This window comes from Apiotrichum porosum (genome assembly GCF_003942205.1).
Source record: "Apiotrichum porosum strain DSM 27194 chromosome Unknown scaffold_5, whole genome shotgun sequence".
Lineage (NCBI taxonomy): Eukaryota > Fungi > Basidiomycota > Tremellomycetes > Trichosporonales > Trichosporonaceae > Apiotrichum > Apiotrichum porosum.
In genome coordinates, this window is record NW_021167112.1 from 324,983 (window position 1) to 348,456 (window position 23,474).

Consider the following 23,474-nt stretch of genomic DNA (forward strand, 5'->3'; position numbering starts at 1 on the left):
AAGAGAAACGCATAACGTAAGTCTTCCCCCAGATTGGGTTTGTTCTGTACTGGATTCTCCAGCGCACCGGGAAACGCATAGATCGGCGGTAAGGTCGTCTTAAGGGCGTACATGGTTGGTTTGAACCGTGCATGCAAAACACAATGTAGGTGGTATGATGCGTACTTCGTCCGCCATAGGTGGTTTTTTTTTCACAGTTGATACCGTCCGTCCGCAATATCACGTCGGTGATGATCGTGCTGGCCTCCCTCCTGCCGGCTGCCTCTGGCCTCTGAGTTTATAGACCGGCGGCTCTTATGCATTGCAACTCCTCTGCATATGGACGCTTCTCTATTTCCTCCACGCGTGCACACCCCTTGGCCCTTGGTCGTTATGAGGACGTTCCTGTTACGTAACGAGAGCTGCACGGAGAACGGAGACTGGACGGTCTTTGTGACCGCTGACCGTGTCCGAGGCGACCGGGGGCGTCCAGGGGTCCCGAGGCGCCGGACGGCGCATTTGTACTTTCCGACTCGTGTGTGACGCCATTCTGATATTCTGTGGTTTCGCCGCCGTGCTGAAAGTTCTGCGCACGGGATGCGACACGGGCTTGTGTGATGTTTTTGTAATATTGTAATAGTTGTACTATGCAACATTGCCATATTGCATTAATTGCATTTGGAAATTCCACGTGGGTAATAAAAATTGCTTCCGCCAAGATAAGCGGTTTGGTCTCTTAAGATAACATGCCAAACTGTTCCACTTGGCGGTGTCATCCACGCTTACCCACCCCTCGGTCGAGATTTTTGCTTGCAAGGAACCTCGGCCGTGGATTCTATACTTGGCAAAGCTGCACTTGAAGAAAAAGAAGAGAAAAAAAAAACACTGCACCGCCACCGGATGTCAGTAGGGAGGCATGCGGTGCGGACATCTGGTCACCTTCAAGAGTGCGATACACATGCAGAGTCATCTGCAGTGTACAGTGTGCCTCCCAGTCAGTGTCAACAGATCAACAGAAGCCACCGTGCTTATCTGAGTTCCAGCGTCCACCTGCGGGCGGCCATGCCTTAGTAGTCGGTCATTACGTGTGGTGCATGACGTGAGCATCCTCGAGGGCCGATGCCGACCTACCACTCATGACACATCGCAGCTGGGTGTCAGCCCGAGGCCCTGAACCGCTTGGTCAACGTTCGCTGCACACGTATGTGTACGGCACATTGGCGCGCAGTACGCACTACTGGCAGGCAGCGCGGCGGACATGTGGGAAACGCTTGTCGCCAGATATGCGATCGACCACCCACAGGCGAAGCGCTCGCACCGCGTTCTGGCGCCCCGCTTCGGTGACAAGGTCAGCATCGCAACGTGATGGCCGCTCTCCGCCCCTGACAGCCCTCGGCGCTCGGCAGAACACCCACCATGTCCGCGCGTCGTCAAACAGGTTTATATATACTGAGGTTGGGAAACCATGCTTCAAACAACCTCTTTCCCCCCCTCCCAATGGCCTGGCCCGCTCACCAAGCATAGAAGAGCCATCATACCAACCTTTTTGTTCTTTTTTCCGTCACACTCATTGATTTCTCCCTTTTGCCACATTTTTCGTTTTCGTATCAACAAGGCCCCGGCAGCAAGCCCCCGAGACATCCCTCCGCCATGGATCCGTCCACGGAGAAACCGTTTGCCGCTGACGGCACCACACGCTCAGAGGAGGCTACCCTGCGTTCGGAGGCTCCCAGTGTCAGCGCCAGCTACGCTGAGAAGGACGAGGAGCGCTGGACGTATGGTGCTCAAATCCAGGTACGTGATAGTGCCTGCCCCCGCACCATGCACTGTAACTGACGCTCTGTCCAGGCCGACCAGGCTGCCCTCGAGGCTCGCGGTCTTCCTGGCACCCGCGACCTGTCCTTGATCTGGAACCACCTCTCCGTCCGTGGTGTTGGTGGTGCCGATGACGTCGTGTTCGCCCCGGACCTCGGTGCGATTGCTGCCCCCTGGCTCGTGGCCAAGGCCAACAAGCGCGTGGAGGCGTACACCGCCCGTCGCCGCGAGCGCGACCCACACAACAAGATGGTGTGGCGACCCGAGATGGGAACGCCAAAGAAGGGCGAGCCCGGACTCCGCAAGGGCCAGCGCTACCTGTTCCACGACTTTAGCGGTTCGCTCTCGCCTGGCGAGACCATGCTCGTCGTCGGCCGTCCCGGGTCGGGATGCACGACGTTTCTCAAGTCCCTCGCGGGCTTGACGGGCTCGTACGCCGGTGTCGAGGGTTCCGTGCAGTACGGTGCCCTCGAGGCAGGCAGCAAGGAGATGAAGTCCATGTCTGGCGACGTGGCCTTTGTCGCCGAGAACGACGAGCACGACCCCAACCTCACCGTGTCCCGCACGATGGACTTTGCCCTCCGCACACAGACACCTGCAGAGGGTGCGCGTGCGCTGGATCCCGAGACGGGCAAGCCCATCACCCCCGAGCAGTGGCAGCACAAGACCAAGCTCGACGTGCTGCGTGCCTTCCACATCGAGCACACCCTCCCTACAAAGGTCGGCGACTCGTACGTCCGCGGCGTGTCTGGCGGCGAGCGCAAGCGCGTGTCGCTCGCCGAGTGCCTCACCACCGGTGCGCAGATCACCATGTGGGACGGCGCCACCCGCGGTCTCGATGCCTCGACCGCCCTCGCGTTTGCCAAGCAGTGCCGTACCATCAGCGACGAGGCGCGCAAGATTAACGTTGTCTCGTGCTACCAGGCAGGAAACGGCATCTACGCCCAGTTCGACAAGGTGACCGTCATCGCCGACGGCCAGGTCATCTACTATGGTCCCCGCGCCGAGGCCCGTGGATACTTTGAGGCGCTGGGCTTTGTGCACATGGACGGCGCCAACACTGCCGACTACCTCACCGCCGTCACTGCCGTCGACGAGCGCCAGATCGCCGAGGGCTTCGAGAACGTGCCCACGTCCGCGGCCGAGTTTGCAGCCATTTACGCCCAGTCCGACGTCGCCCGCCGCATGCGCGCACAGGTCGACGGCATGCTTGCCGACCGGGCCGCACGCGAGTCCGAGACCGAGCAGGAGCGCGCATACTACGCCTCGCACAGGTCCAAGTACGCCATGAGCCGTTTCTCCCAAAAGGTCTCGTTCGGGAGCCAGATGAAGGCCGCGATCGTCAAGGATGTTCAGCAGCGTTGGGGTGACCAGTGGTCCTTCTGGGCCCGTCAGCTCACTACCATCGTCATGGGTCTCGTCAACGGCTCCATCTTCTACATGATCCCCGCAACCACCACCGGTCTCTTCTTGCGCTGCGGTGTCATCTTCATGATGGTCCTCTTCCCCACCATTCTTGCCTTTGCCGATGTCCAGGCCTCGTTTGAAGGCCGTGGCGTCCTGGGTAAACACAAGGCTTGGTCTCTTTACCGTCCCTCGGCCGTCCTGCTCGCTCAAACCATCGTCGACCTCCCAATCCTCGGTGCCCAGATCATGCTCTACGTGGTCAGCACCTACTGGATGGCTGGCCTGCAGAACCTTGCGGGCAACTTCTTCATGTGCTGGCTCTTTGTCGTGGTCTGCACCTTGTCCCTCACCACTCTCTTCCGCACCATCGGCTACTCGTTCAACGTCTACAATGACGCGTCCAAGGTGTCGGGCTCTGTCTTCACCTTTTTCGTGTTTTACGGTGGCTTTAGCATCGTGAGCTAAACTGCGGTCGAACTCTCCAGCTGACAAAACAGTACACCCCCAGTATGCACCCCTGGCTGTCGTGGATCCGTTGGATCAACCCGATCTACTACTCTATGGAGGCCATCATCGCCAACGAGCTCGACAACCTCCACGTCACCTGCGCGGCACCCCAGCTTGTCCCCTACGGCACGCCTTACGCTGCCGCCGGCATGCCGTCGGCCTGTGCCATTAGCGGCGCCGTCGCGGGCCAGGACTACGTCTCGGGCACGGCGTGGATGGAGGCTGCCCTTTGGTTCTACAAGCGCCACGTCTGGCGCAACTTTGGCATCATGATCGCCCTCTGGTTCATCTTCATCGTCTTGGGCATGTCCATGCTCGAGTGGCTCCCTGCACAAGGATCCACCCAGGACGTTACCCTCTTTGCGCGCGAAGGTAGCAAGGTCTTTACCCGTGATGAGGAGGACGACGAGGTGCCCGGCCCCGCAGCTTTCCCCGATGGCCACTCGATCCGCCGCAAGCCCACCCGCCAGGACCTCGAGCGCCAGCTGACCGCGCAATCGATCCACCGTGTCGGCACGACGTTTACGTGGAAGAACCTCACCTACACTGTGCAGGCCGACGGCAAGGACAAGCAGCTCCTCGACAAGGTGTCGGGTTACTGCAAGGCCGGTACCATCACCGCGCTTATGGGCTCGTCGGGTGCCGGCAAGACCACTCTCATGGACGTTCTCGCCGCTCGTAAGAGCGAGGGTGTCATCACTGGCGAGGTCCTGCTCAACGGCCAGCCCCTCCCCATCTCGTTCCAGCGCACCACCGGTTACTGCGAGCAGCTCGACGTTCACCTGCCTCAGGCGACTGTCCGTGAGGCTCTCGAGTTCTCTGCCCTTCTCCGCCAGCCCCGTGCCATCCCCGACGACGAAAAGCTCGAGTACGTCGAGACCATTATGGATCTCCTCGAGCTTCGCAACATTGAGGACGCCATCATCGGTGAGCCCGGTGCCGGTCTTGGTATCGAGCAGCGCAAGCGTCTCAACATTGGTGTCGAGCTCGTCTCCAAGCCGTCGCTCCTGTTCCTCGACGAGCCCACCTCGGGTCTCGACGGCCAGAGCTCGTACATGATCGTCTCGTTCCTCCGCAAGCTCGCCGCCACCGGCCAGTCCATCCTCTGCACCATCCACCAGCCGTCCGCCGCGCTCTTTGCCGGCTTTGACCAGCTTCTCCTCCTCAAGGCCGGCGGTCGTACCGTCTACTTTGGCCCCACTGCCGACATGCCCGAGTACTTCCAGAGCCAGGGCATCACTTGGCCCGAGGACGTCAACCCGGCCGAGTACATGATCGACGTCGTCTCCGGTGACCTGGGCAAGGGCCGTGATTTCGCACAGGTCTGGCTGGACTCGCCCCAGTACACCAAGATGATCCAGGAGCTCGAGGAGATCAAGGCCGACAGCGCCCAGCACGCCGTCCACGCCACCGAGGACGGCTTTGAGTTTGCCGCGTCGACGTCCACCCAGATGCGCCTCGTTACCATTCGCGCATCGAGGCAGCTCTACCGCAACCTCGAGTATGTCATGAACAAGTGCATCCTGCACATTGTCACCGGCCTCGTCGTGGGCTTTTCATACTGGAAAATTGGCAATTCGTATGCCGACCTCCAGAACCGCTTGTTCGCCATTTTCGCCTTTGTCCTTGTCGCGCCCGGTGTCATTGTCCAGACCCAGCCCAAGTTTATCGCCAACAGGGACATGTTCGAGACGCGCGAGAAGAAGGCCAAGTTTTACTCTTGGAAGGTGTTCTGCTTTGGTGAGATTGTCGCAGAGGTCCCTTACCTCCTCATCTGCGCGTTCCTCTTCTGGGCCTGTTGGTACAACACTGTCGGTCTCGACATGAGCCCCGGCATCGCCGGCCCCGTGTTCCTCCAGATGATCTTTTACGAGTTCCTTTACACCGGCATCGGCCAGAGTATCGCCGCCTATGCCCCGAACGCGACGTTTGCCGCCCTCGTCCTGCCCATCGTCATGAGCGGCCTCCTGTCATTCTGCGGCGTCATGATCCCCTACGGGGCCATCACCGTGTTCTGGCGTTACTGGCTCTACTACCTCGACCCCTTCACATACCTCATCCAGGGCCTCGTCGTCTTCCCCATGTGGGACCAGGAGGTGGTCTGCAAGGCCTCGGAGATGGGCAGCTTTGACCCGCCCTCCAACATGACCTGTGGCGAGTACCTCACCACGTTCATGACCTACGCCACCGGATACGTTGACAACCCCGACGCCACCTCGGGATGTCAGTACTGTGGCTACGCAAAGGGAAGCGAGTACCTTGCGACCATGAACATGACCCGCCACATTGACGGATGGAAGGGCATCCTCATCACTTTGCTCTTCTGTTGCTCGTCGTACGCCCTCGTCTTCCTCCTCCTCAAGCTCCGCTCGAAGAAGACCAAGACTGCCGCTTAACCGCAACACACACACACACACACACACACACACACATAGACTCGTCCTATAGACTGCAATACAGAGATTCGGTACCCTTATATCACTTCTCCCGCTCGTAATGCAAATAGATTGTTTAGAACTTTCATGTCGAGAAACGACAACTTTGGCCCCCCCTCTGTGACCGCTCTCGCGGTCGCCCGCCTCGTCCTTGACCTCACTTCTCCAACACCCTCCCATGCATCTCTCGTTTCCTAACAGTGGCAACTTGGTTTGCATTGGGAGCAAGTCTATGAACAAGAGTAATGGGAAAAGAGGGCGTTTCATGTGAAACACTAGATATGTATCCGCGATCCGTGTGGCGGGGGCGCGACAGTGTGGAGAGGTGTGTGACGGTCCGCAGAGTGGAGCCTGTCAGCACAGCCTCTTCCCGCACACAAGCTGCTCACAGCTGCCGCCAGTCCTCACTCCGTGACGATGACGGTGGGGTTGGGAGTCTCTTTCTTGTCCTTGTCGTCGCCCTCACGACGGGACTTGCCACCCAGGACGTTTGAGAGCTTGTTGACTTCAAGCAGTGTCAGTGTGCCACGTCACTGCTAGAGGTATCGTATCCTCAGCCTCACTGATGCCGGGCTTGGACTTGGCCTCTGGAGCCATGTACGGGTTGGTCTCGGGGCCGTCGTTGGGTTCAGACTCTTTGGGCTTGGTCTCGCAAGCTTTGTCGGTACTGGCGTCGCCTGCGCTCTGTCCCTGAACGGGTGGGGAACCGCGAGCCGTCTTTGGAGCCTTGTGGAGGTGGAAGACGTCGACGATACCGCTGATGCGCTGGCTGAGACGGCGACTGGGAGGCTGGGTGGCGTTGCCGGAGGACATTTTGACGAATTGGGAGGTTGTTCTCGTTGGGCAAACTTGTCGAGTCAAGTAGTGTGCGAAAGTGCATTGGAAAGCAATGCGGTGCAGGAGGTAGGGCAAGGGGTTGCCCCCCCGAGTCTTGCTTCTTATGCACGGTGCACCCGGTGGAGCTGTGATCTGCATGTGGGCTACACAAGCGTGAAAAAATCCGAAATATTGTGTTCAAAATAAACAAAAATCACAAACTTTGATGCATTTCGCGTTCTTCCTAACAAAACAACCCACAAGACGATACCCAAACCCCCACAATCGACATCCCGTTCCGACAAGCGCACACACCACTACTCTCTCTGAGCCTGGAGAGCCTGCTTGTGCCGTTGGCGGATCTCCTTGGACTTGCGCACGCCGAAGCCGCTGCGGAACACCTCCTCGAGCTCCTCGAGGCTGAGACCCGCAGGCTCGGGGTAGCAGCAGAAGATGAAGATGAGGCCCAGGACGCAGATACCGGCGTACAGCGCAAAGGTGGCGGTGGGTCCAATCGCGTTCATCATGGTCAGGAACGTCGACGAGATGACAATGTTGGCGGCCCAGACGCCACCGGCGAGAATCGAGGCGCCGAGACCACGGAGCTCGAGAGGGAAGAACTCGGAGACGGTCCAGGTGATGTTACCACTGCCGGTCGCGTAGAATGCGATGAAGATGACTGCAGGGGGTGTCAATATGAGAGTTCACAAAGGAGAGTGCGGCGGCGTACCCATCATGCCCAGCATCATGTTGCTCCACTGCAAGGGGTAGGTTGCGCCGTCGATGAGACGGCCTCCAGTCGACTGGGTCATCTTCCAGAAGGAAACGGAAGCGAGAGCGAGGCCAAGGATCATTCCCGGGTAGGTGATGCTGGGTGACTGTCAGGTTTGTGTTCTCGCTGCAGAAGCAGTCGACTTACAGGAGCAGACGACGGCGGCCAACACGGTCACTGGTCATCATGGAGACGATGCTGAAGAACCAGTTGGTGCCACTGACAATCAGGCCTGTAGCGGTGGGGTTGTCAAACCCAGCCTCCTTGAACATGGTAGCAGAGTAGTACTGTAGAGTTAGCGCGAGACCTCGTACATGTAACCCACCATCAGCGAGTTGAAGCCACAGAGCTGCTGGAAGATGCCGACACCGAGAGCAAGGAGCGCAGGGCGGCGGTAGCGACCCTCCTTGAAGACAATCTTCCACTGCTGGAGGGTGGAGGCCTGGCCGAGGTCCGACTCGCGGCAAGCGGAGACAACTTCCTCGAGCGCAGCGAGCTTGATGGCGAGGTAGTCTTCAGAGACCTTGGGGTAGACTTTGCGGAGAGTCTTGTGCGCGCTCTCAACACGGCCCTTGAGGACATCGTAACGCGGCGATTCGGGAAGAAAGTGAATCATGATACCCTGTGCCAAGGCGGGGACAATACCGATGGCAAACTGGATGCGCCAGCCGTGGTGGCCCGTGAGCGGGATACCGATGCAGTACGCGATAAACTGGCCGCCAGTGATGAACATGGCCTGAACGGTGACCAGCATACCGCGGTACTTTGTTGGCGCGAGCTCGGCAATGTAGACGGGGGCGATGGCAGCGGCAGTTCCGACACCAAAGCCAAGGACAACGCGACCGACGATAACCTGGGCAACGCTGAAACCCGAACAGATGAGGATGGCGCCCACGATGAACCACACGTCGCCGACTGCAAGAACCCATTTACGACCGATACGGTCGGTAAGCCAGCCGGCAACGAGAGAACTGGACCGTCAGATTGTCGCTCGATAGGGAAACAGGCCAACGTACCCGATCAACGCGCCAACACTGGTGGCTGTGGAGATCCACTCCTTCTCGACCGAAGTGAGCGCATGGCCCAGGTCAGTTCCCATGGATACGAGGGATGCGGAGATGACGCCCGTGTCGTAACCGAAGCAAAAGCCTGAAACGGCTGCTGTGGCCGAGAGCGCAATGGTGAGGGCGTTGAGCTGCCGCCGTCAGTTACCGTCCATGGTGCGGGTGGAGACGTAGATCCCGATAGCCGGCAGGGCAGATCCGGAGTCACACACCCAAAGATGTCAACTCACAGTTTCCTTCTGCTCGCCGACTGCCAAAGCGTCGTCGTCATGGCCGACATTCTTGGTGTAGACATTCTCAACGTGCGCAACTGTCGCCTTTTCAAGCGCGCTGTCAAACTGTGGCGCCTCAGCTGCCGGTGGTGGGGTCGAAGCCGTAATGGTCATGACTCGCAGAGATGGCCTGGAGGTTTAGCTGTAGGAAGTCGGCGTTGGGTAGTGTGGTGGTGGTGTTGGTGAGGTGGTGGTTTGGTCCCAATCCAGTAGGCCGGTGCTGGGATATTGGGACCAGATGGTGGAGCGATATATGTACAATCTTCAGTGAGTTTCACAACTCTGTGGTTGTCGTATCCCTCGGCGTTGAGCAACAGAAGCGGTACCTCTACCTCGACGGTGGAGGAATGTGGACAGGCTCCACAGCGGGGGTGGCGCCGGGGGTCCCGGGACCCCGGAACGGAGATGTTGTGACTGACTCTGGAGCCCAAGTCCGACAAGAGGAAGCGGAGTTCCTGAAATCCGTTTGCTCCACCTCAGAGAACGGTCACCATGCCCACCAAGATAGCACACCTCTGACCTAATTCAAAGGCACGCAGGAGCTATACATGAGACCGGGCGGATTAAGGTGCCGGTGGGCACGTGTACCGTCCACAACCGACTCGTCATCAACGAAGCGGACTTGACTCCGGGAGCTGTCGGCACTCGGTATCTGACGGCAATGGAATGGCCTTGGCCTGCGATATAAGCATAAGAAGACTTCAACTAGCCACCTCGCGCTCAGATTCACGACAATGAAGCGAACAATGACGCGTTGAAGCAGGTCTTTGACGTCCAGTCATGCTGTGTTCATTGCTCGACAAGTTCAATATCAGAAATCGCTATGGCTTAGTGGGAAAGCGCCAGGCTCATACGTTTGTGATCACCTGGAGATCCCTCGATCGAAACGAGGTGGCGATAGTATTTTTGCGCTCCTTGCATACACTTTTGAGCTTCATGGATGGAGATTGTGACGCGGTGACGAGTGTAGCGAGTCAGAGGAAGATGTAGGTGGTTTACAAGCGGGGCGCAATTTCGCCACTTTGGGATCGGCGCCGCCACTACCTCGTATTTTTATCCCTCTACTGTGGTTTTCATCGACATGCCGGCCGGCAGGAGCTCTCACGGTCTCAGAACACTGCATGCTCATGGATAAGTATCTGGTGCATCCTCCTGTGGACGATGGCAACGTATCAAGCGCTTGGAAGCGGGGGAAAGAGGCCAGATGATTCGTCGGCCAGAAAAATCATGAACATCTTCGGGCGTGTAGCTCAGTTGGTAGAGCGTGTCATTAGCATCTTCTACCCTACTTGACAAGGTCTTTGGTTCGATTCCTAACTCGTCCACATCTATCTTTTGCCCTTCGTGGCAACCTTTTTGGGGTCGCAAATGGTGAAAGGAGCAACTGGGTGGTGGACCGGGTGTCAGTGATGTATTACATGTGTGCTCGCCCTGGCCCTTTCTAAATTTTGCTGCATGCCGACTACGTTTACTTGCGCCACAGTCTCCACCACTTGCGTCTCTGTACACCTTTGGGGTCAGTCTAGCAACCAAACTGGGCCTCACCATTCCTCTGCGTGTTGCTGTTGGTCTGAGGCGGTTGCGCTTGCCCACCCGGCAAGTTGACAATCTGGTGCTGACGATCCTCTACCGATTCCTGCTTGTCAGTGCCTCACCGTGTAATTCCCCGCCTACCGATACAGGACTGATAATGTTCTGGCGCTGAGCCACCTTGAAAGCGTCATACTCGTGCTGCAGGTCATCATAGTCGAGCCGGAGACTTTCGTACTGGGCCTGGAGTCTATGATTCTCAAAGGTCAACCTCTCAAAGGAAGTTTGAACATGTTCAAAATCGTAACCATGGCCATGGTTGGATGAACCCCAGCCATACCGCCCACCATTGGTCGCCTCGAGTCGCCCAAGGATCGCAAGGAGCTGGTCCCGGGCATCACGAACGTCGGCTACCAGGGGCGCGATGCGCATGTCTACCGCACCTGGAGGTGAGGAGGGGCCCGGCTGGAGGGTGACAATGGCGGCAAGCGCGTCAATACGGTGGGCAATGTTGATGTTGGCTTGCATTTGGGTGTCGTGGTGGGCATGGCTGCGGGCGTGCATGTCCACCAAGATGGAGTAGACGGCTTGTAGGTCATTGGCGATGTTGACCGGCCCGTTGCTGTGACCAACACTCGCCGGCCCTGTCGTAGCCGCTGTGGCAGTGATTGTGGGTACCGGATACGTGTCTGTGGGAACCGCAAACGACTCTGCCTTCTTGGCGTTGCCCTGGAGGTCGACATTGAGCACGCTCTCAAAGTCAAACTCGGAGTTAGCCCCGTGGGCCTTGGGAGGAGGTGACCCAGGAGTAAGGGGAGGTGCCCGCGGTGCCAGCATTCCGGAGAGGATGGGATTTGTGCTTGTCTCCGCACTGTGGGAATCGGCATTGATGGGCGTAAGGAGCGTAGTGGGAGGGGTAGCGAACGGGTCGCTGTCTTGCTTCAGAATAGGTGGGAGTTGGATTGGCTCCAGTTCGGGCGTTGGCGCTGCTGAGGTGTTGGTCGCGGTCGGTACAGCGACCGTTCGGACCGTCCAGTCGTCAAAATCGCGGTCAACTTGGTCGGGAGTTTGGACCCGGGGGACGGGGGTCTGAGGTAGTTGAAGGTGTGCCGTCGCTGGTGGCAGAGAGTTTTCGTCAAAGGGTGGTGGAGAGCGGACCAGGTTGCGACCGAGGATCGACATGGTCAGGTGGAAGGGTGCGAAGATGATAAAGTCAGTACAATGGTCACAAGAATGGGAACCAGCTACAGGGGCGCAGCGATCGCAGTGAGCGGACAAACACACTCCTCGCTTGAACAAGATCCCTTCAAGGGATGCGTGACGTGGGAGTTGTGTGACGTGGGAGTGCGGGGGAGTGTGTTGCACTGGAATGGCCACAGCAACAGATGCAGATAAGACTGCGGGGACGTCCGAACCGGACAGCTCACTGTCGGGACAAACCCCGAACACTGACGTCCTTCCCTCCGCGCCTCCTCACACGTTGGCAGCATGGCAGTAGCGCAGTAGTCGTGTGTGTCGCGTTTCCCAGATCATCCGCGCTAAGGCATGTGCATGACAGTACCATGGCCATACCATCAAAGTGTCTTTAACAACAACCACCACTCCATTGGCATTACATGTCCACTGCAACAACACACTCCCCCTGCATGATGAAGTTTGGCAGCCACACCACTGGCACCAGTCCGACGGCCTCTGCACCAACCACATCCCCGCCCCCGGCGACCACACACACCAAGTCTCGGGCCGTGCCGGCCAATTCTCGCGCCGCCGCACTTGCCACCCAAAGCGGCGACACGTCGACGACAGTCTCGTGGCCAGTATCATACCGCAACACTCTCCCGGGGCAAGAGGACGATATCCGACAAGAACTACGTCGGCCAAAAGCAATTGGGGGGGCATTTGAGCTGGCTGTCGACAACGAGCTCCTGTCCCAGTGCCCGTTCGAGGGCTGCGGCAAAGCCAATCTCTCGGACGCCACTGCGTTGGCCGTCCACCTGTACACACATCGTTCGGCAACAATCTGCAAGATCCGCTTGGACAACGGATTACTGTGCGGTGTGCCTCTGCATGACGAGAACGGCTCGAAGCACTTTGAGACGGTTCATGGCATGGTCGCTGTCCGCACTGTCTCCAGTCTCCCGTCATCAACGTTGTACTGCAAAGCCTACTCGGTTTGGGCGGTTAGTCAAGCAGCCATCAACGAGCACTCGGCTCAGGACCTCGCGGCCATTCTCGCTGCGCTGACGGCCGACGCGCGCGCCATCGCCTTTGACGCCGTTGACAAGTCGCTATCGTCCATGAACGTGTGCAGGTATTGCCTCCAAGATGCCTCAATTCCTGCTCATGACCGTGTGAACATGTTCACAACGTCAACCGCTTGGGCCGTTCACATGAACAAACACGTACTCAAGCTCCACATGGAGGACCCGGACGCCCGCCACCCTTGCCCATTCCCCACGTGCCCTGTTCCCGCCACGCTGTTATGTGCTACCGACCTGCCGGACCACATTATCTCGAGGCATGGCATCACCCTCGTCTACCGTCAGCGCGGTGAGCCTCAGGCGCCGTTGACGCATGGCGACATGTCACGACTCGCTCTTCCCGCGACCGACGTGGCCAAGTTCGCCACCGGAGTCTGGAGGAAAAGCTCGACGGCCTGTACCTCCGCCAGCTCAAAGCCGTCGCCAAGGCCCTTCACATCAAGACCAAGACTGGCACGACCGCGCACCTCAAGGCGGATGTCGTGGCCGACATTCTCAAGGGAGCTGGACCGACAGCGATCGAGGTCGAGCTCCGCAAGCTGCCGTTGACTGCCGCCTCTACGCCCGTGTCCGCCCACAAGGCTGCCATTCTCGGCCGAGTGCCCGCGCTACACAGCAAAGCTCACTTTCTTCTCAAGACCAAGGAGGAGCTCACTGAGCTGTGCGCGACTCTGCGCATCTCGTGCTACAACGACGTGGCGGACAAGCACGGCAACCAAGGGTTCCTCGCGCAGCGCCTCGCGGCCCACTACGCCGGAAAAGTGCAGCCCAAGGGTCGCGTCAGCCGCAAGCGCAGGGCGGCCGAGGAAGCCGCCCAGGCCGACACCGACACCGAGACGGAGACCCACGCTGTCGAGGCCGAGTCCGCCAGCTCTCGCAAGCGTGTTGCCGCCGGCGATCAAAGCTCCAGAACTTACGACACACCACCGCCCCCCCTCAACCAGCGAACCTTCCGCAAGTCGAGACTTGGACACAAGCCACTCGATCCGTTTGTCCAGCACGGCGAGTGGGCAGCCTCATCGTCTCTCGCGGGCCCAGGACCCTCGACTACTGCAGCGGCGGCCATGCGTGACGACGAGGATATCCACGAGTTCACAAACGACATCCCTGAGTGGGACAGCGAGCCCGTCCCCGACTTGTGATTCTGTCACAGTCGGGACATCACCTCAAGCCATATTATTAGGCATATTATTAGGGATCAATATACATAGATTCAACCTGAATATGTATAAATTCCATCCGAACCTCTATGTCCTGGGTTCGGACCGTACCATGACAGGGGTTTGTCCTGCGGGCATGGTTGTGATGGTGAATGGATAGCACGAGCGCGAATGGATATGTGGGTTGTCGGTGTTGGTGTGCTGTGAGCTGCTGTGGGTCAATGTTCTGGACGTCATGGGATCACACGGCACCTCAGAATCACGGGGAACTGGCGCAAGAACCCCTTCGCATGTCGCGTCTTCTCGCGTCTTCTCACGTGTTCTCACGTCTACGTCTTCCCTGCGCCCACATGTCGGACTGTGCCCATATAACCAACGGCGGGAGAGATGTGTGTACACCAGATCATTCGGCCGTAGCCATGGCCTCTAATCCTCTTGGATTCGCATTGGCGGTTGGCTGTGCACACAAAGGGGGGTATTCGCCTCGCAAATGCGTCATGTCGGAGCCTTGGTCTTGGTGCTCGCTGGAACGTATATGTTCTTGGGCGCTCAAGGGGAGCTCGACATGGACAGGACAGACGTCAGTGTCCTCCGTCGTTCGCCCTGTCCCACACACCTCCCCGGCTCGAACACGCCAACAACTGAGGCACAGAGGGGGTTGTAGCCATACTCTTCCTCGCCCCATCAAAAGTTCTCATGCACCACTGCGCGGCTGCTTACCTCGCGACCTCTCACCTCCGTCGCGTTTGGTCGGCGCATATGCGCACATGGTTGTTCTGCGACGGGCCACAGAGGCCACAGACCCACAAACGACAGGGCCACACACACGGCAGTATTCTCGCCACCCGTTCAAATTGCCGCCTTTTGCACGCGTCGCTTTCTTCTTGACACTACTCTTCATCCCCTCTCGGTTTTCCGTCGTTGGCCCCCATCCAGTGTAACGACCGTCAAGATGGTGGGCGACAAGCGCCCATCACAACCCAAACAGGATGCATCGGGCAAGCGCCAGGGCCTGACGGGTGACTCGTCCACTCAACCACCCCCTTCCTCCGACACCGACGAGACGTCTTCCTCGGCCATCGTCGACGCGTCTGCCCACAAGGGGGCTGATCCTCACTGCCCCGAGTCTCCCGGTAGCGACCACATCAGCCAACCCGATGACGAGGACATGCTCTCAACGAATGGTGACACACCCACGGATGGCGCTGGTGTGCTCGCCGCTTCTCCACCACACAACGAGCAACGCCCCATTGAAGAGTTCACCGACCCAGGTTTCGTTCCGTCGCCAGAGTTTCAGACGCTGTTTCGGCTCTCCGAGTTAATCAGCCAGCGCGCCGACCGTGGCCTAACCCCGATCGAAGACGAGGACGTGAGTCTACCCTCAGCGAGACTGCTATTTCGGCCGGTGTTGACTTGTCACAGGAGTTCCAGCGTGCCATAGATGCCTTTGTTGGGCAGCGGCCTGGCACGGCCACCGCATATGAGGAGGCTCTGCAGCCGCAGGACGGGGGCAGTTGCCTGTCCCCGCTCGCCTCCGAATATGGCGAATCCGAAGCCGATGAGTGTCCTATGACAGGCCTACAGCCGTGGTCCGTGATAGAACAGTTTGCGCCAGAGTTGCTGCCAACCTTGCGGCCAGCCCCAACGCAAGCCCCAACGCAAGCCCCAACGCAAGCCCCAACGCAAGCCCCAGCGGAGACGTCGACGCGACCTTTAACGCGAGCGGCTAAGCGCCAGATCGAAATGAATGCGATCCCACCCTACACCGGCGAGGACACTGGTACCGACTGCCCCTACGAACCATTATTCGTGTGGAACGCCAGCGACAACCAGAGCGACACCTGACCTCACACCTTTGTGCATATTATGAAAGATACGTTTCGTTGTGTATATATAGGAGTCGTACGAGTATAAATGCTGTTGTTGAACAGAACAGCGTTGAGAGAAAGGAGCCATAGGATTTGGGACGCGGGATGCCTGGACGCAGCACAATCCCTGCCCACCAAAGACCTCTGTCGACGGCCATCACTTTGCCCTCGCTCTACAGCTAGGTGTCATGAAACCATAGGATTACACAGAATGACCTCTCTCTTACACGCTGTACGCTGACCGTTGCGCAACGCTGGGACATGCATGGAACACCCCCACCCCCTTAGGTGGTCTGGGTTTCGGTGTGTCGTCGCTAGCCGCAGAGGGTAACTCCACCAACCCGCCATAGCCCAGCCCGTTAAATCGAGCCTTCATGTGCTCTGTTTCTATCCCACTTTGCACTAAGCCACCGCTGTCCAGACAGCAGCCCTTGGAGTCCCGTTTCCCAGATCAGCAGGGATAATGCGTGCACTGCGACCGTGCAGGTCCACACCGCATGACTGTGCATGTCAACACCATGCTCATATACTTGCTTGTGCTCCCATGGACGGAGAGTCGGCCGAACCGGGGACGTTCTAGGGTGGGTCTGTAGATTGTTGGGCGTCAGGAGACCGAAAAGCCACATGCGAAGGTGAACGAGCGACCCGAACGGTCATGGGCTGGGTGGTATATAGCATCCCACACAATGCACCATTCGCACCCGGTACACTCACCATTGCATCTCTCTCTTCCCCGCCAGACCATCTCCTTGCATAGCAGAGTCTTGAGCTTCCTGCAGGGGAGGGTATGTGTCTCACGTAGGCCGACAGCCAGACATCGGTTACTTCGGATGTCGGTCATTTTCCCCGAACTGCAGGCGTCCACCCTTGCCCCCACCTCCTCGGTGCCCTTGTGGCAGGGACGCGTCCACGGAGACCTTGAAGCCTTGACGCTCTGTGTCGCTGGGCTTCCTTTCCCACAGTATCAGCCCCATGCAGAACAAGACATCCAACATACCACAGATCATTCCGGGCGCAAGGTGGTGCTGTCGGCATAATCGGTAAATTACCCGCCACTTTGAGATCAGATCAGCGTCGAGGTGGCACTGTTAGTGAGTGCCACAACCGTCCCTCCATCCCCGTCAGTACATGACAAGGTCAGTGCTACTGGCTGGATGCACCTAAACAGTCGAGTGAAACACCTGCATCCACTGCTGAGCTACGGACCACCTTCTGATCTGATTTTCCCGTTCCTTTTTTTCCTAAAACCCAATCGCTTGCTGCGACTACACCGCAGCGGCGCAGCGAAAGCGGGGAGGATAGAAGCCATGAGAGGCTTACTTCCAGAGGTCAATGACACCGCGGCCAGCGAGGGTACCCTGGGCCATGCGGGTGTAGAACGAGTCGAGAGAGTCGAACGGCTCGACGACGATCGGGCACTAAGGGGGGCGTCAGTTTTAATTTCCGCGGTCGATTTTGACCAGTTCTTCGCCAACATACCGTAACGTGGCCCTTCGCGACGATGTCCAGAGCTTCGTTGGCGTCCAAACGATTCCCCACGTACGAACTAACAAGGTTCTTGTTATGAAGCACGGTGAAAAATACGTCGGCCTTGACATATGCGCCAGCAGGAGGAAGACCAACAGCGACAACAGTACCACCTGGGGGGTCAGTTTTTTCGACAATGAAAAGCCGCCGCTTTTGAAAGCAAGGGGGACCTGGGCGCTCTTGTCAAGCAAGGCACAATATGCTCACCAGGACGGATGTACTCCATGGCGATAAGGTAGGCCTCGGGCTTGGGGGAGGTGATAATGGCGGCCTGGGGACCGAGACCGTCGGGGGTGGCGGCCTTGACGGCGGAGACAATGTCGGTGACCTCCTTGAAGTCGATGAAGGCCGAGGCGCCGTACTTCTCACAGAGGGCCTTCTTCTCAGCGCCCGAGTCGATGGCGATGGTCGAGATACCCATGTACCTGGCGTACTGGAGGGCAAGCGAGCCAAGACCACCACCGGCACCGGGGATGCAGACGTACTGGCCGGCGCGGGCCTTGGAGTTCTTGAGGGCCTTCCAGACGGTCACACCGGCACAGAGGATGGGGGCGGCCTCAGCCATGTCGAGGCCGTCGGGGATGCGGGTGAGCTGCGAGGTGTAGGCGGGGCAGCTATGGGGTTGTCAGCGGGCATGTCTTTCGGCGAACAGAGCCACATCGGTGGCATCGGTGGGTGTCGCCGGATAAGGGTGCGCCACTGGCGTCATGGACGTCACCGGGTCCATTGTCCGATGGTGGAGGCGCGCCCGTTCTATGCGGGGAGGCGCCCTTTGTTCGCAAGCATGGGCTTGCTCAACGTTTGTGTACTCACTACTGCATGAAGGATCCCTGGGCGTTGATACCAGAGCACTTGGCCTGGAGACAGAGGGGCTCGTTGCCAGCAAGGCAGAAGTCACACTCGTTGCACGAGGTGGCGATCCACTTGATGCCGACCCTGTCGCCGACCTTGAACTGCGAGGTAGCGTCGTTGATGGCGACAATGATGCCGGAGCCCTCGTGGCCAGCAATGCAAGGGCGCTCGGGGTGGACGGGCCACTCGTTCTTGATGACGTGGAGGTCGGTCTGGAGAGCTTGTCAGCCTGTGTAAAGGTGCGGTAGGCCGACATGTGTGTGGTGGAGCTGAAAAGGATGTCCCAAGATCCAATTGATCCAGGGTCCCCATCGCTACCGAGAGACAGCTGCTCGCTGGCCCAACCCCGGCTGGTCCAGCACGAGGCAAACTGCGTCGGCCGACAGGCACGGCCGCAGTTGTACGTCACGAGGTGTGTTACAACCTCAACTCGGGGGTGTGGGAACCAGCAAGGACAAGCGTCCAGTTGGGGGGTAGAGAACAAGAGTACTTACGTGGCAGACACCAGAGTAGAGGACCTTGACGAGGGCACGGCCAGGCTCGAGCTGGTCGGGCTGAACGACGGGGATCTCCTTGATCTTGAAGCCGGAGGGGTCGTCCGAGACGGCGGCGCGCTGGGTCTTGGGGATGGGCTCGTTTCCGACCTGGGTCATTGTGGTAGATTGGTTGGGTTGGGTAAGGTTGGTAAAGGTAAGAGGGTTTTGGTGTTGTGGAAGCTGGGGAGCTGATGGAGACAGAAGCGTCGACTGGGTCCTGGAATATATACCATTTCTGGGCAACTGTCTCTCTGTGGGAGCGCACACAAAAGTAGTGTCTCCCCATCCCAGCACAACCACACAAAGGTGACGGCGGTGGCTGTCCAGCCAGCCAGGCTCTCTGTGACCCGCGCGGCGGTGGGCGTGCCCTGTGGCTGCGGCCTCACAATCCCCCAGGTTGTCCAGGTTGCGAGAACCTCCGAGGCCATGGCGGGCGGGCACATGAACAACACAGGTTTGGGTGCATGCCCGCTTGAACGTGCGAGCAACGACCGCGGCAGGCCAACCCGGGCAGCGCGGGACGAAGGGCATCAGGCTCTGCCTTGCTCTGACCGCAAGAACGCGAGGCACCCCTTGGCAAGGTTGTCATCGGGTGGTCGTCGTGGTTCAGATCACCTCTACTTGCCCGAGATAATGATGACCTTCACGTGACAAGTCAGCGTTGTTGGCAGTCGGGTACTGTGAACCGGGACCCCAAATCCCCACAAATCTGATGGGCATACCGCACAGGCCGGAGCATCTTTGCGGCAGTTGGCGGTAAACCTGCGAACTCCCACCCAGAGGGCCAGAGACAGTAGCGGTAGCGAGGGGTTCACTTTTGGCCAAGGCACCTTGTTCTCATCTTTGTTGCTCCGTCGTGCCGTCAGCTGCCGCAGCCCGCCTCCCGCGCAGGACAGGCTGTCGAGCTGTCGATCGTCTCCGCGAACACCCGTCCCTTGTTCTCGACCCTTTACCCCACATTCACCTCTGCGACCTCGGCGAGCCACCGAGCAGGCCAGCGCGCCAACCGAGCTGTCCTCACTGAGCACCGGCACATCCTCCCAGCGTGTTGCTTTGCTGGCCACGCAGGTGCCCTTGTGGTATGCATCCGGTAAAACATGCTCTCGCCAGGTGGATCAACTAAAGGCCGGCCCGGTCGGGATCCCCGATCATCACGCTAGCCACGATGATCCATCACGCTAGCCACGATGATCCACCTCGGCGCCAATCCCCCCTTGCACGCTACGCACCGATAAGACTTGGCGCATGCCGTAACCAAGAGCTGCTGCAACGTGAGGCGATATTCCGTGTCGTGTCAGTCACGGGGTCGGTCCATTGCATCGAACTACACACAGTGTCGACGTATGCTGCGTCCACTACCCAGACACAAAAGTCAAGCGACTGGGCAATGTTTTCTATTATTTTCGCGCCCACCGGCGCCATAGGGCCATGGGGTGCGCCGCGGTGGAAAACCCGGCCCATTGTTTGATGCATTGTCGGTTGCACACCGAGACTGCAGCACAGACGAGTACACACCACCGCCATCGCTCTCGTTGTCATTGTTGGGCATGCCGCAGCACTGCCCATATTGCTGCGCAACCGCAACGTGCAATCCTGGGGTCCCGGGGGGGAAAAGGGGACGACAGGTGCTGTCGTTTACCCATCGTCCGTGAGCTCATTTCAGTTTCTCGCTACCTGAACGCCGAAGCAACGGCGAAGCCGATCCGCCGTTGGCTGCGAGGCCCATCCAACAGAACGTGGAGGAGTTCCTGGACCCTGGCGTCATGCAGAGTGGATACCTAATCGACCGTTCCCGACATTGATATTTTGGCACCACAATTTGGCATTTCAACACCGCGGCAATGGACCTCAGCGGTCATTTGCATGGTTGTGGTGGGCCGGGGAACAGTAACCGGACCGCTGCGTCGCCCGCGCCACCAGATTGTTATCGAATCAGCTCATGGGGCTCAGGCAAGTGCCCGAGACAAAGAGTGCGACGACCTATCGTTGGAGAGCATGCAAGGTGCCGCCGGAGTTCCCCACCGAGCCCCACGGCCACCTTCGCAACACACACCAGAACCAACTAAATGTTGATCCGCCTGGAGAATCTCTCACACGCCACATACCTTATGCCCAACCAATGTGAACCACAGTTCCCCTGCGCGTGCCGGAAAAGTGGCGGAGGGTCTCCCCTATTCCAGATGCACATGAAGAGGATACCACGAACAGACGTCGGTCCGCCTCCACTTGTTCTTGCCCGACTGGAGCTGTCTGCCTCGGCAATGTCAACGGGATGCACCCAACTGACCGTTTCAGAGGAGCAACAGCTGTGCAATTCAGCCTTCATATAGGAGGCTGGACGGCCCACAGATCCTGCCAATCTCATCTGCTTGCCGCAGTCACCTGCCGCAGCCGTTCAGCGGGCTCCACTGCTCTCACTGCCGTACTTCCCCTTCACGGCTGTTGGGGTTCACCAAACGGAAGGTTATGGACAGACTTGCACTAATATAGCACGAGGGCTCTACACATGTTTGGTAACTTTGGTGGCCCCGCGTGTCGTTGATCCGACATGACAGACATCAACCTTTGTCAAAGGTACCCTCTATCCCGTTCCCACCACTAAATGTCGTACCGCGTGGCAGTCACCGCAGTAAGTAACCCTTTCTCCAGCCAGTCACGGGACACGGCTCCTCGACGACGACCAGCAGTGGACTCCTCGGCTCCCTCCCAGCCCTGTCGACCATCAAACTGCGTTTAGTGATCGTAAGTGTATACGAATGGGCGAAGAGTACGACGAGACCTGGATATAGCACGGCAGGATATAGTCCCAGTACGTGAGTCCTGGCCCCTTTAGCCTCGATCTTGAATCACAACTTGGACGTTGGGGGGCCTTTGGGACGCGTCAGCATTGTTGCTGTGAAACAACATCCGCGCCGGCCTGGAGCTTCCATCGGCCCCCGTTGCCCACCGTTGAAATCCACCCATCCACCGAAGCGAACAAGGTTCCCACACAACGCAGGCAGCACACGCTGGCGGCCCAGTACAATGGGCTTTACTTCAGAAACCCAGATCCGGACATCCAGATCCTATTATTCGGAAACCGGGGTAGCCTTTTTGTGACCCTTGCCCCACGAGGCCACGAGGCCGGGCCAACGGTGATACATTCTTGAAGGTTAGAAAGAGGTAGCCTGTTTGTTTGGTTTCAACGAGACCCGCAACTCACCATTGTGCCCGCGCCACAGCTTCTCGGTTCCCGTCACCTGCGAGCTGGAGCTGATGACGATGACCACTACCAGCCAGGTATATCAGCTTACCCTCCAGTTGACAGTTGAAATGGACGAGGACGTGAAGCCATCATCGGCGTCGCTGATGACCACCTGGCAGGGCAACGAGTGAGATACTGATGGTAACATCGTGCACCTGGGACATGACCTAACTGGCAACTTGCGTAGCTCGCAACACTACAAGGCCCGCAAGGCAGGCGATGGGAATCAGAAGACGTCCGTGGGCGAACGCCCAGACGATAACGCCACAAGCCCCTGCACCCCCCGCGGTGCGTGTCTGGAGTCCATCATTGGCCATTGCGCAGTATCAACCGCACAGAAGCACAGGCTGCATCATCGCAACAGGGGCTAGGGGGAGTGTTCAGAAGCATCCAGCTTGATGGTGATGGTGGTGTTGGGGAGGACGACAGCGGCCATTCTCTTGCCATCATATCCTCCTTTCCATCCCACTCCAAGCTGCAACATGACTGCTACCATCGCTGCGACTGTGCTTCCCACAGGCTCACCGGCGAAAGCCGAGCCACTTGGCGCTGCTGTTACTCCCTTGGACCCCATCGACCTGCTGTACACGCACTTTGATGCGCTCGACCTCGACAAGGCCCTGCCCATGCTCGACGAACAGGCTGTCCTCATCTTTGGCAACAACCCACCTGCTCGCGGCCACGATGCCATCCGTGCCGCTCTGGAAGGGTTCTGGACCGTCATTCGTTCCATGCAGCACGAGACAGTCAACCGCTACGAGCGCGGTGAGGACACGGTCGTCCTCGAGGCCCTGGTGCACTATACCACCAAGGCAGGAAACGCCTTCTCGTTCCCTGCCGTCACGATCGTTGAGCGGGCGGTCCGCACCGGCCTGGTCACGGCCTTGAGGATCTACATTGACCTGGGGCCCATGCTGGCGTCCATCGTGAGCTGAAGCTTGGGTTTGTCAACTCTGTCGTTACCCTGTCACCCTGGTCACCTCACTCGTACCGTCCATCGCGTCCACTCGGAGCATGCAGGGCCGACACGGATTCCTGGCCGCAACATGAGCGTGCGCGACGTTCAGGACCCTGGGTGGGGCCGAGCTGGGGTCAATGGCTGGAGAGGGTGCAGGTCGCGCAAGGTGGGCCTGCTCAGTTGGGTCTATAATGTGTTTCGTTTCTTTCTGTCTCCATGTTTAACTATGACCAGTTATGAGTTATGACAATAGCCGTGTACGTCGATAACGAGTGCAAGGAAGAGCCAGTGTTGAAGTTCCTCCACTACGCTTACGGCGGCGACGACGTTGACGAAGATGGCACCTTGCTCGAGACCATTGACGAGAGGCCGAATGAAGAGTACACTGCTGCCCCCGTTGGTGATGCCAGCACCCGTGCCATGATAGTCCGTGATCCGTGACCGTCTCCCTAGGTCCGCATTGGCCAACCC

General features: G+C 58.6%; 8 protein-coding genes and 2 non-coding genes across 10 annotated transcripts; 6 read left to right on the forward strand and 4 right to left on the reverse strand.

Moving 5' to 3' along the window:
- Positions 1-1,629: 1,629 nt before the first annotated feature.
- On the forward strand, positions 1,630-6,104 carry EHS24_007414 (uncharacterized protein; the record flags this gene model as incomplete). The annotated part of the gene is made up of 3 exons (XM_028622783.1): positions 1,630-1,773; positions 1,828-3,657; positions 3,699-6,104. The coding sequence occupies 3 exons, from the start codon at positions 1,630-1,632 to the stop codon at positions 6,102-6,104; spliced, it is 4,380 nt and encodes a 1,459-aa protein (XP_028476676.1).
- Positions 6,105-6,547: 443 nt separating this feature from the next.
- On the reverse strand, positions 6,548-6,956 carry EHS24_007415 (uncharacterized protein; the record flags this gene model as incomplete). The annotated part of the gene is made up of 2 exons (XM_028622784.1): positions 6,548-6,648; positions 6,707-6,956. 2 exons carry the CDS (start codon positions 6,954-6,956, stop codon positions 6,548-6,550), a joined length of 351 nt encoding a protein of 116 aa, XP_028476677.1.
- Positions 6,957-7,276: 320 nt separating this feature from the next.
- On the reverse strand, positions 7,277-9,181 carry ITR2_1 (myo-inositol transporter; the record flags this gene model as incomplete). The annotated part of the gene is made up of 6 exons (XM_028622785.1): positions 7,277-7,638; positions 7,690-7,829; positions 7,879-8,018; positions 8,057-8,702; positions 8,748-8,926; positions 9,026-9,181. 6 exons carry the CDS (start codon positions 9,179-9,181, stop codon positions 7,277-7,279), a joined length of 1,623 nt encoding a protein of 540 aa, XP_028476678.1.
- Positions 9,182-9,884: 703 nt separating this feature from the next.
- On the forward strand, positions 9,885-9,967 carry EHS24_007417. Its single transcript has one exon. It is a non-coding gene; the product is annotated as a tRNA-Met (tRNA).
- A 339-nt stretch (positions 9,968-10,306) lies between these two features.
- EHS24_007418 lies at positions 10,307-10,392 on the forward strand. The gene has a single exon. It is a non-coding gene; the product is annotated as a tRNA-Ala (tRNA).
- Positions 10,393-10,535: 143 nt separating this feature from the next.
- EHS24_007419 (uncharacterized protein) lies at positions 10,536-11,779 on the reverse strand (the record flags this gene model as incomplete). The annotated part of the gene is made up of 3 exons (XM_028622786.1): positions 10,536-10,576; positions 10,613-10,703; positions 10,742-11,779. The coding sequence occupies 3 exons, from the start codon at positions 11,777-11,779 to the stop codon at positions 10,536-10,538; spliced, it is 1,170 nt and encodes a 389-aa protein (XP_028476679.1).
- A 467-nt stretch (positions 11,780-12,246) lies between these two features.
- EHS24_007420 (uncharacterized protein) lies at positions 12,247-14,000 on the forward strand (the record flags this gene model as incomplete). The annotated part of the gene is made up of 2 exons (XM_028622787.1): positions 12,247-13,147; positions 13,219-14,000. The coding sequence occupies 2 exons, from the start codon at positions 12,247-12,249 to the stop codon at positions 13,998-14,000; spliced, it is 1,683 nt and encodes a 560-aa protein (XP_028476680.1).
- A 970-nt stretch (positions 14,001-14,970) lies between these two features.
- On the forward strand, positions 14,971-15,748 carry EHS24_007421 (uncharacterized protein; the record flags this gene model as incomplete). Its single annotated transcript, XM_028622788.1, has 3 exons — positions 14,971-15,387; positions 15,441-15,580; positions 15,634-15,748. 3 exons carry the CDS (start codon positions 14,971-14,973, stop codon positions 15,746-15,748), a joined length of 672 nt encoding a protein of 223 aa, XP_028476681.1.
- Positions 15,749-17,084: 1,336 nt separating this feature from the next.
- On the reverse strand, positions 17,085-18,918 carry ADH1_2 (alcohol dehydrogenase; the record flags this gene model as incomplete). The annotated part of the gene is made up of 6 exons (XM_028622789.1): positions 17,085-17,145; positions 17,207-17,304; positions 17,366-17,526; positions 17,621-18,027; positions 18,227-18,477; positions 18,760-18,918. The coding sequence occupies 6 exons, from the start codon at positions 18,916-18,918 to the stop codon at positions 17,085-17,087; spliced, it is 1,137 nt and encodes a 378-aa protein (XP_028476682.1).
- Positions 18,919-22,527: 3,609 nt separating this feature from the next.
- On the forward strand, positions 22,528-23,444 carry EHS24_007423 (uncharacterized protein; the record flags this gene model as incomplete). The annotated part of the gene is made up of 2 exons (XM_028622790.1): positions 22,528-22,971; positions 23,283-23,444. The coding sequence occupies 2 exons, from the start codon at positions 22,528-22,530 to the stop codon at positions 23,442-23,444; spliced, it is 606 nt and encodes a 201-aa protein (XP_028476683.1).
- Between the last annotated feature and the right edge of the window lie 30 nt (positions 23,445-23,474).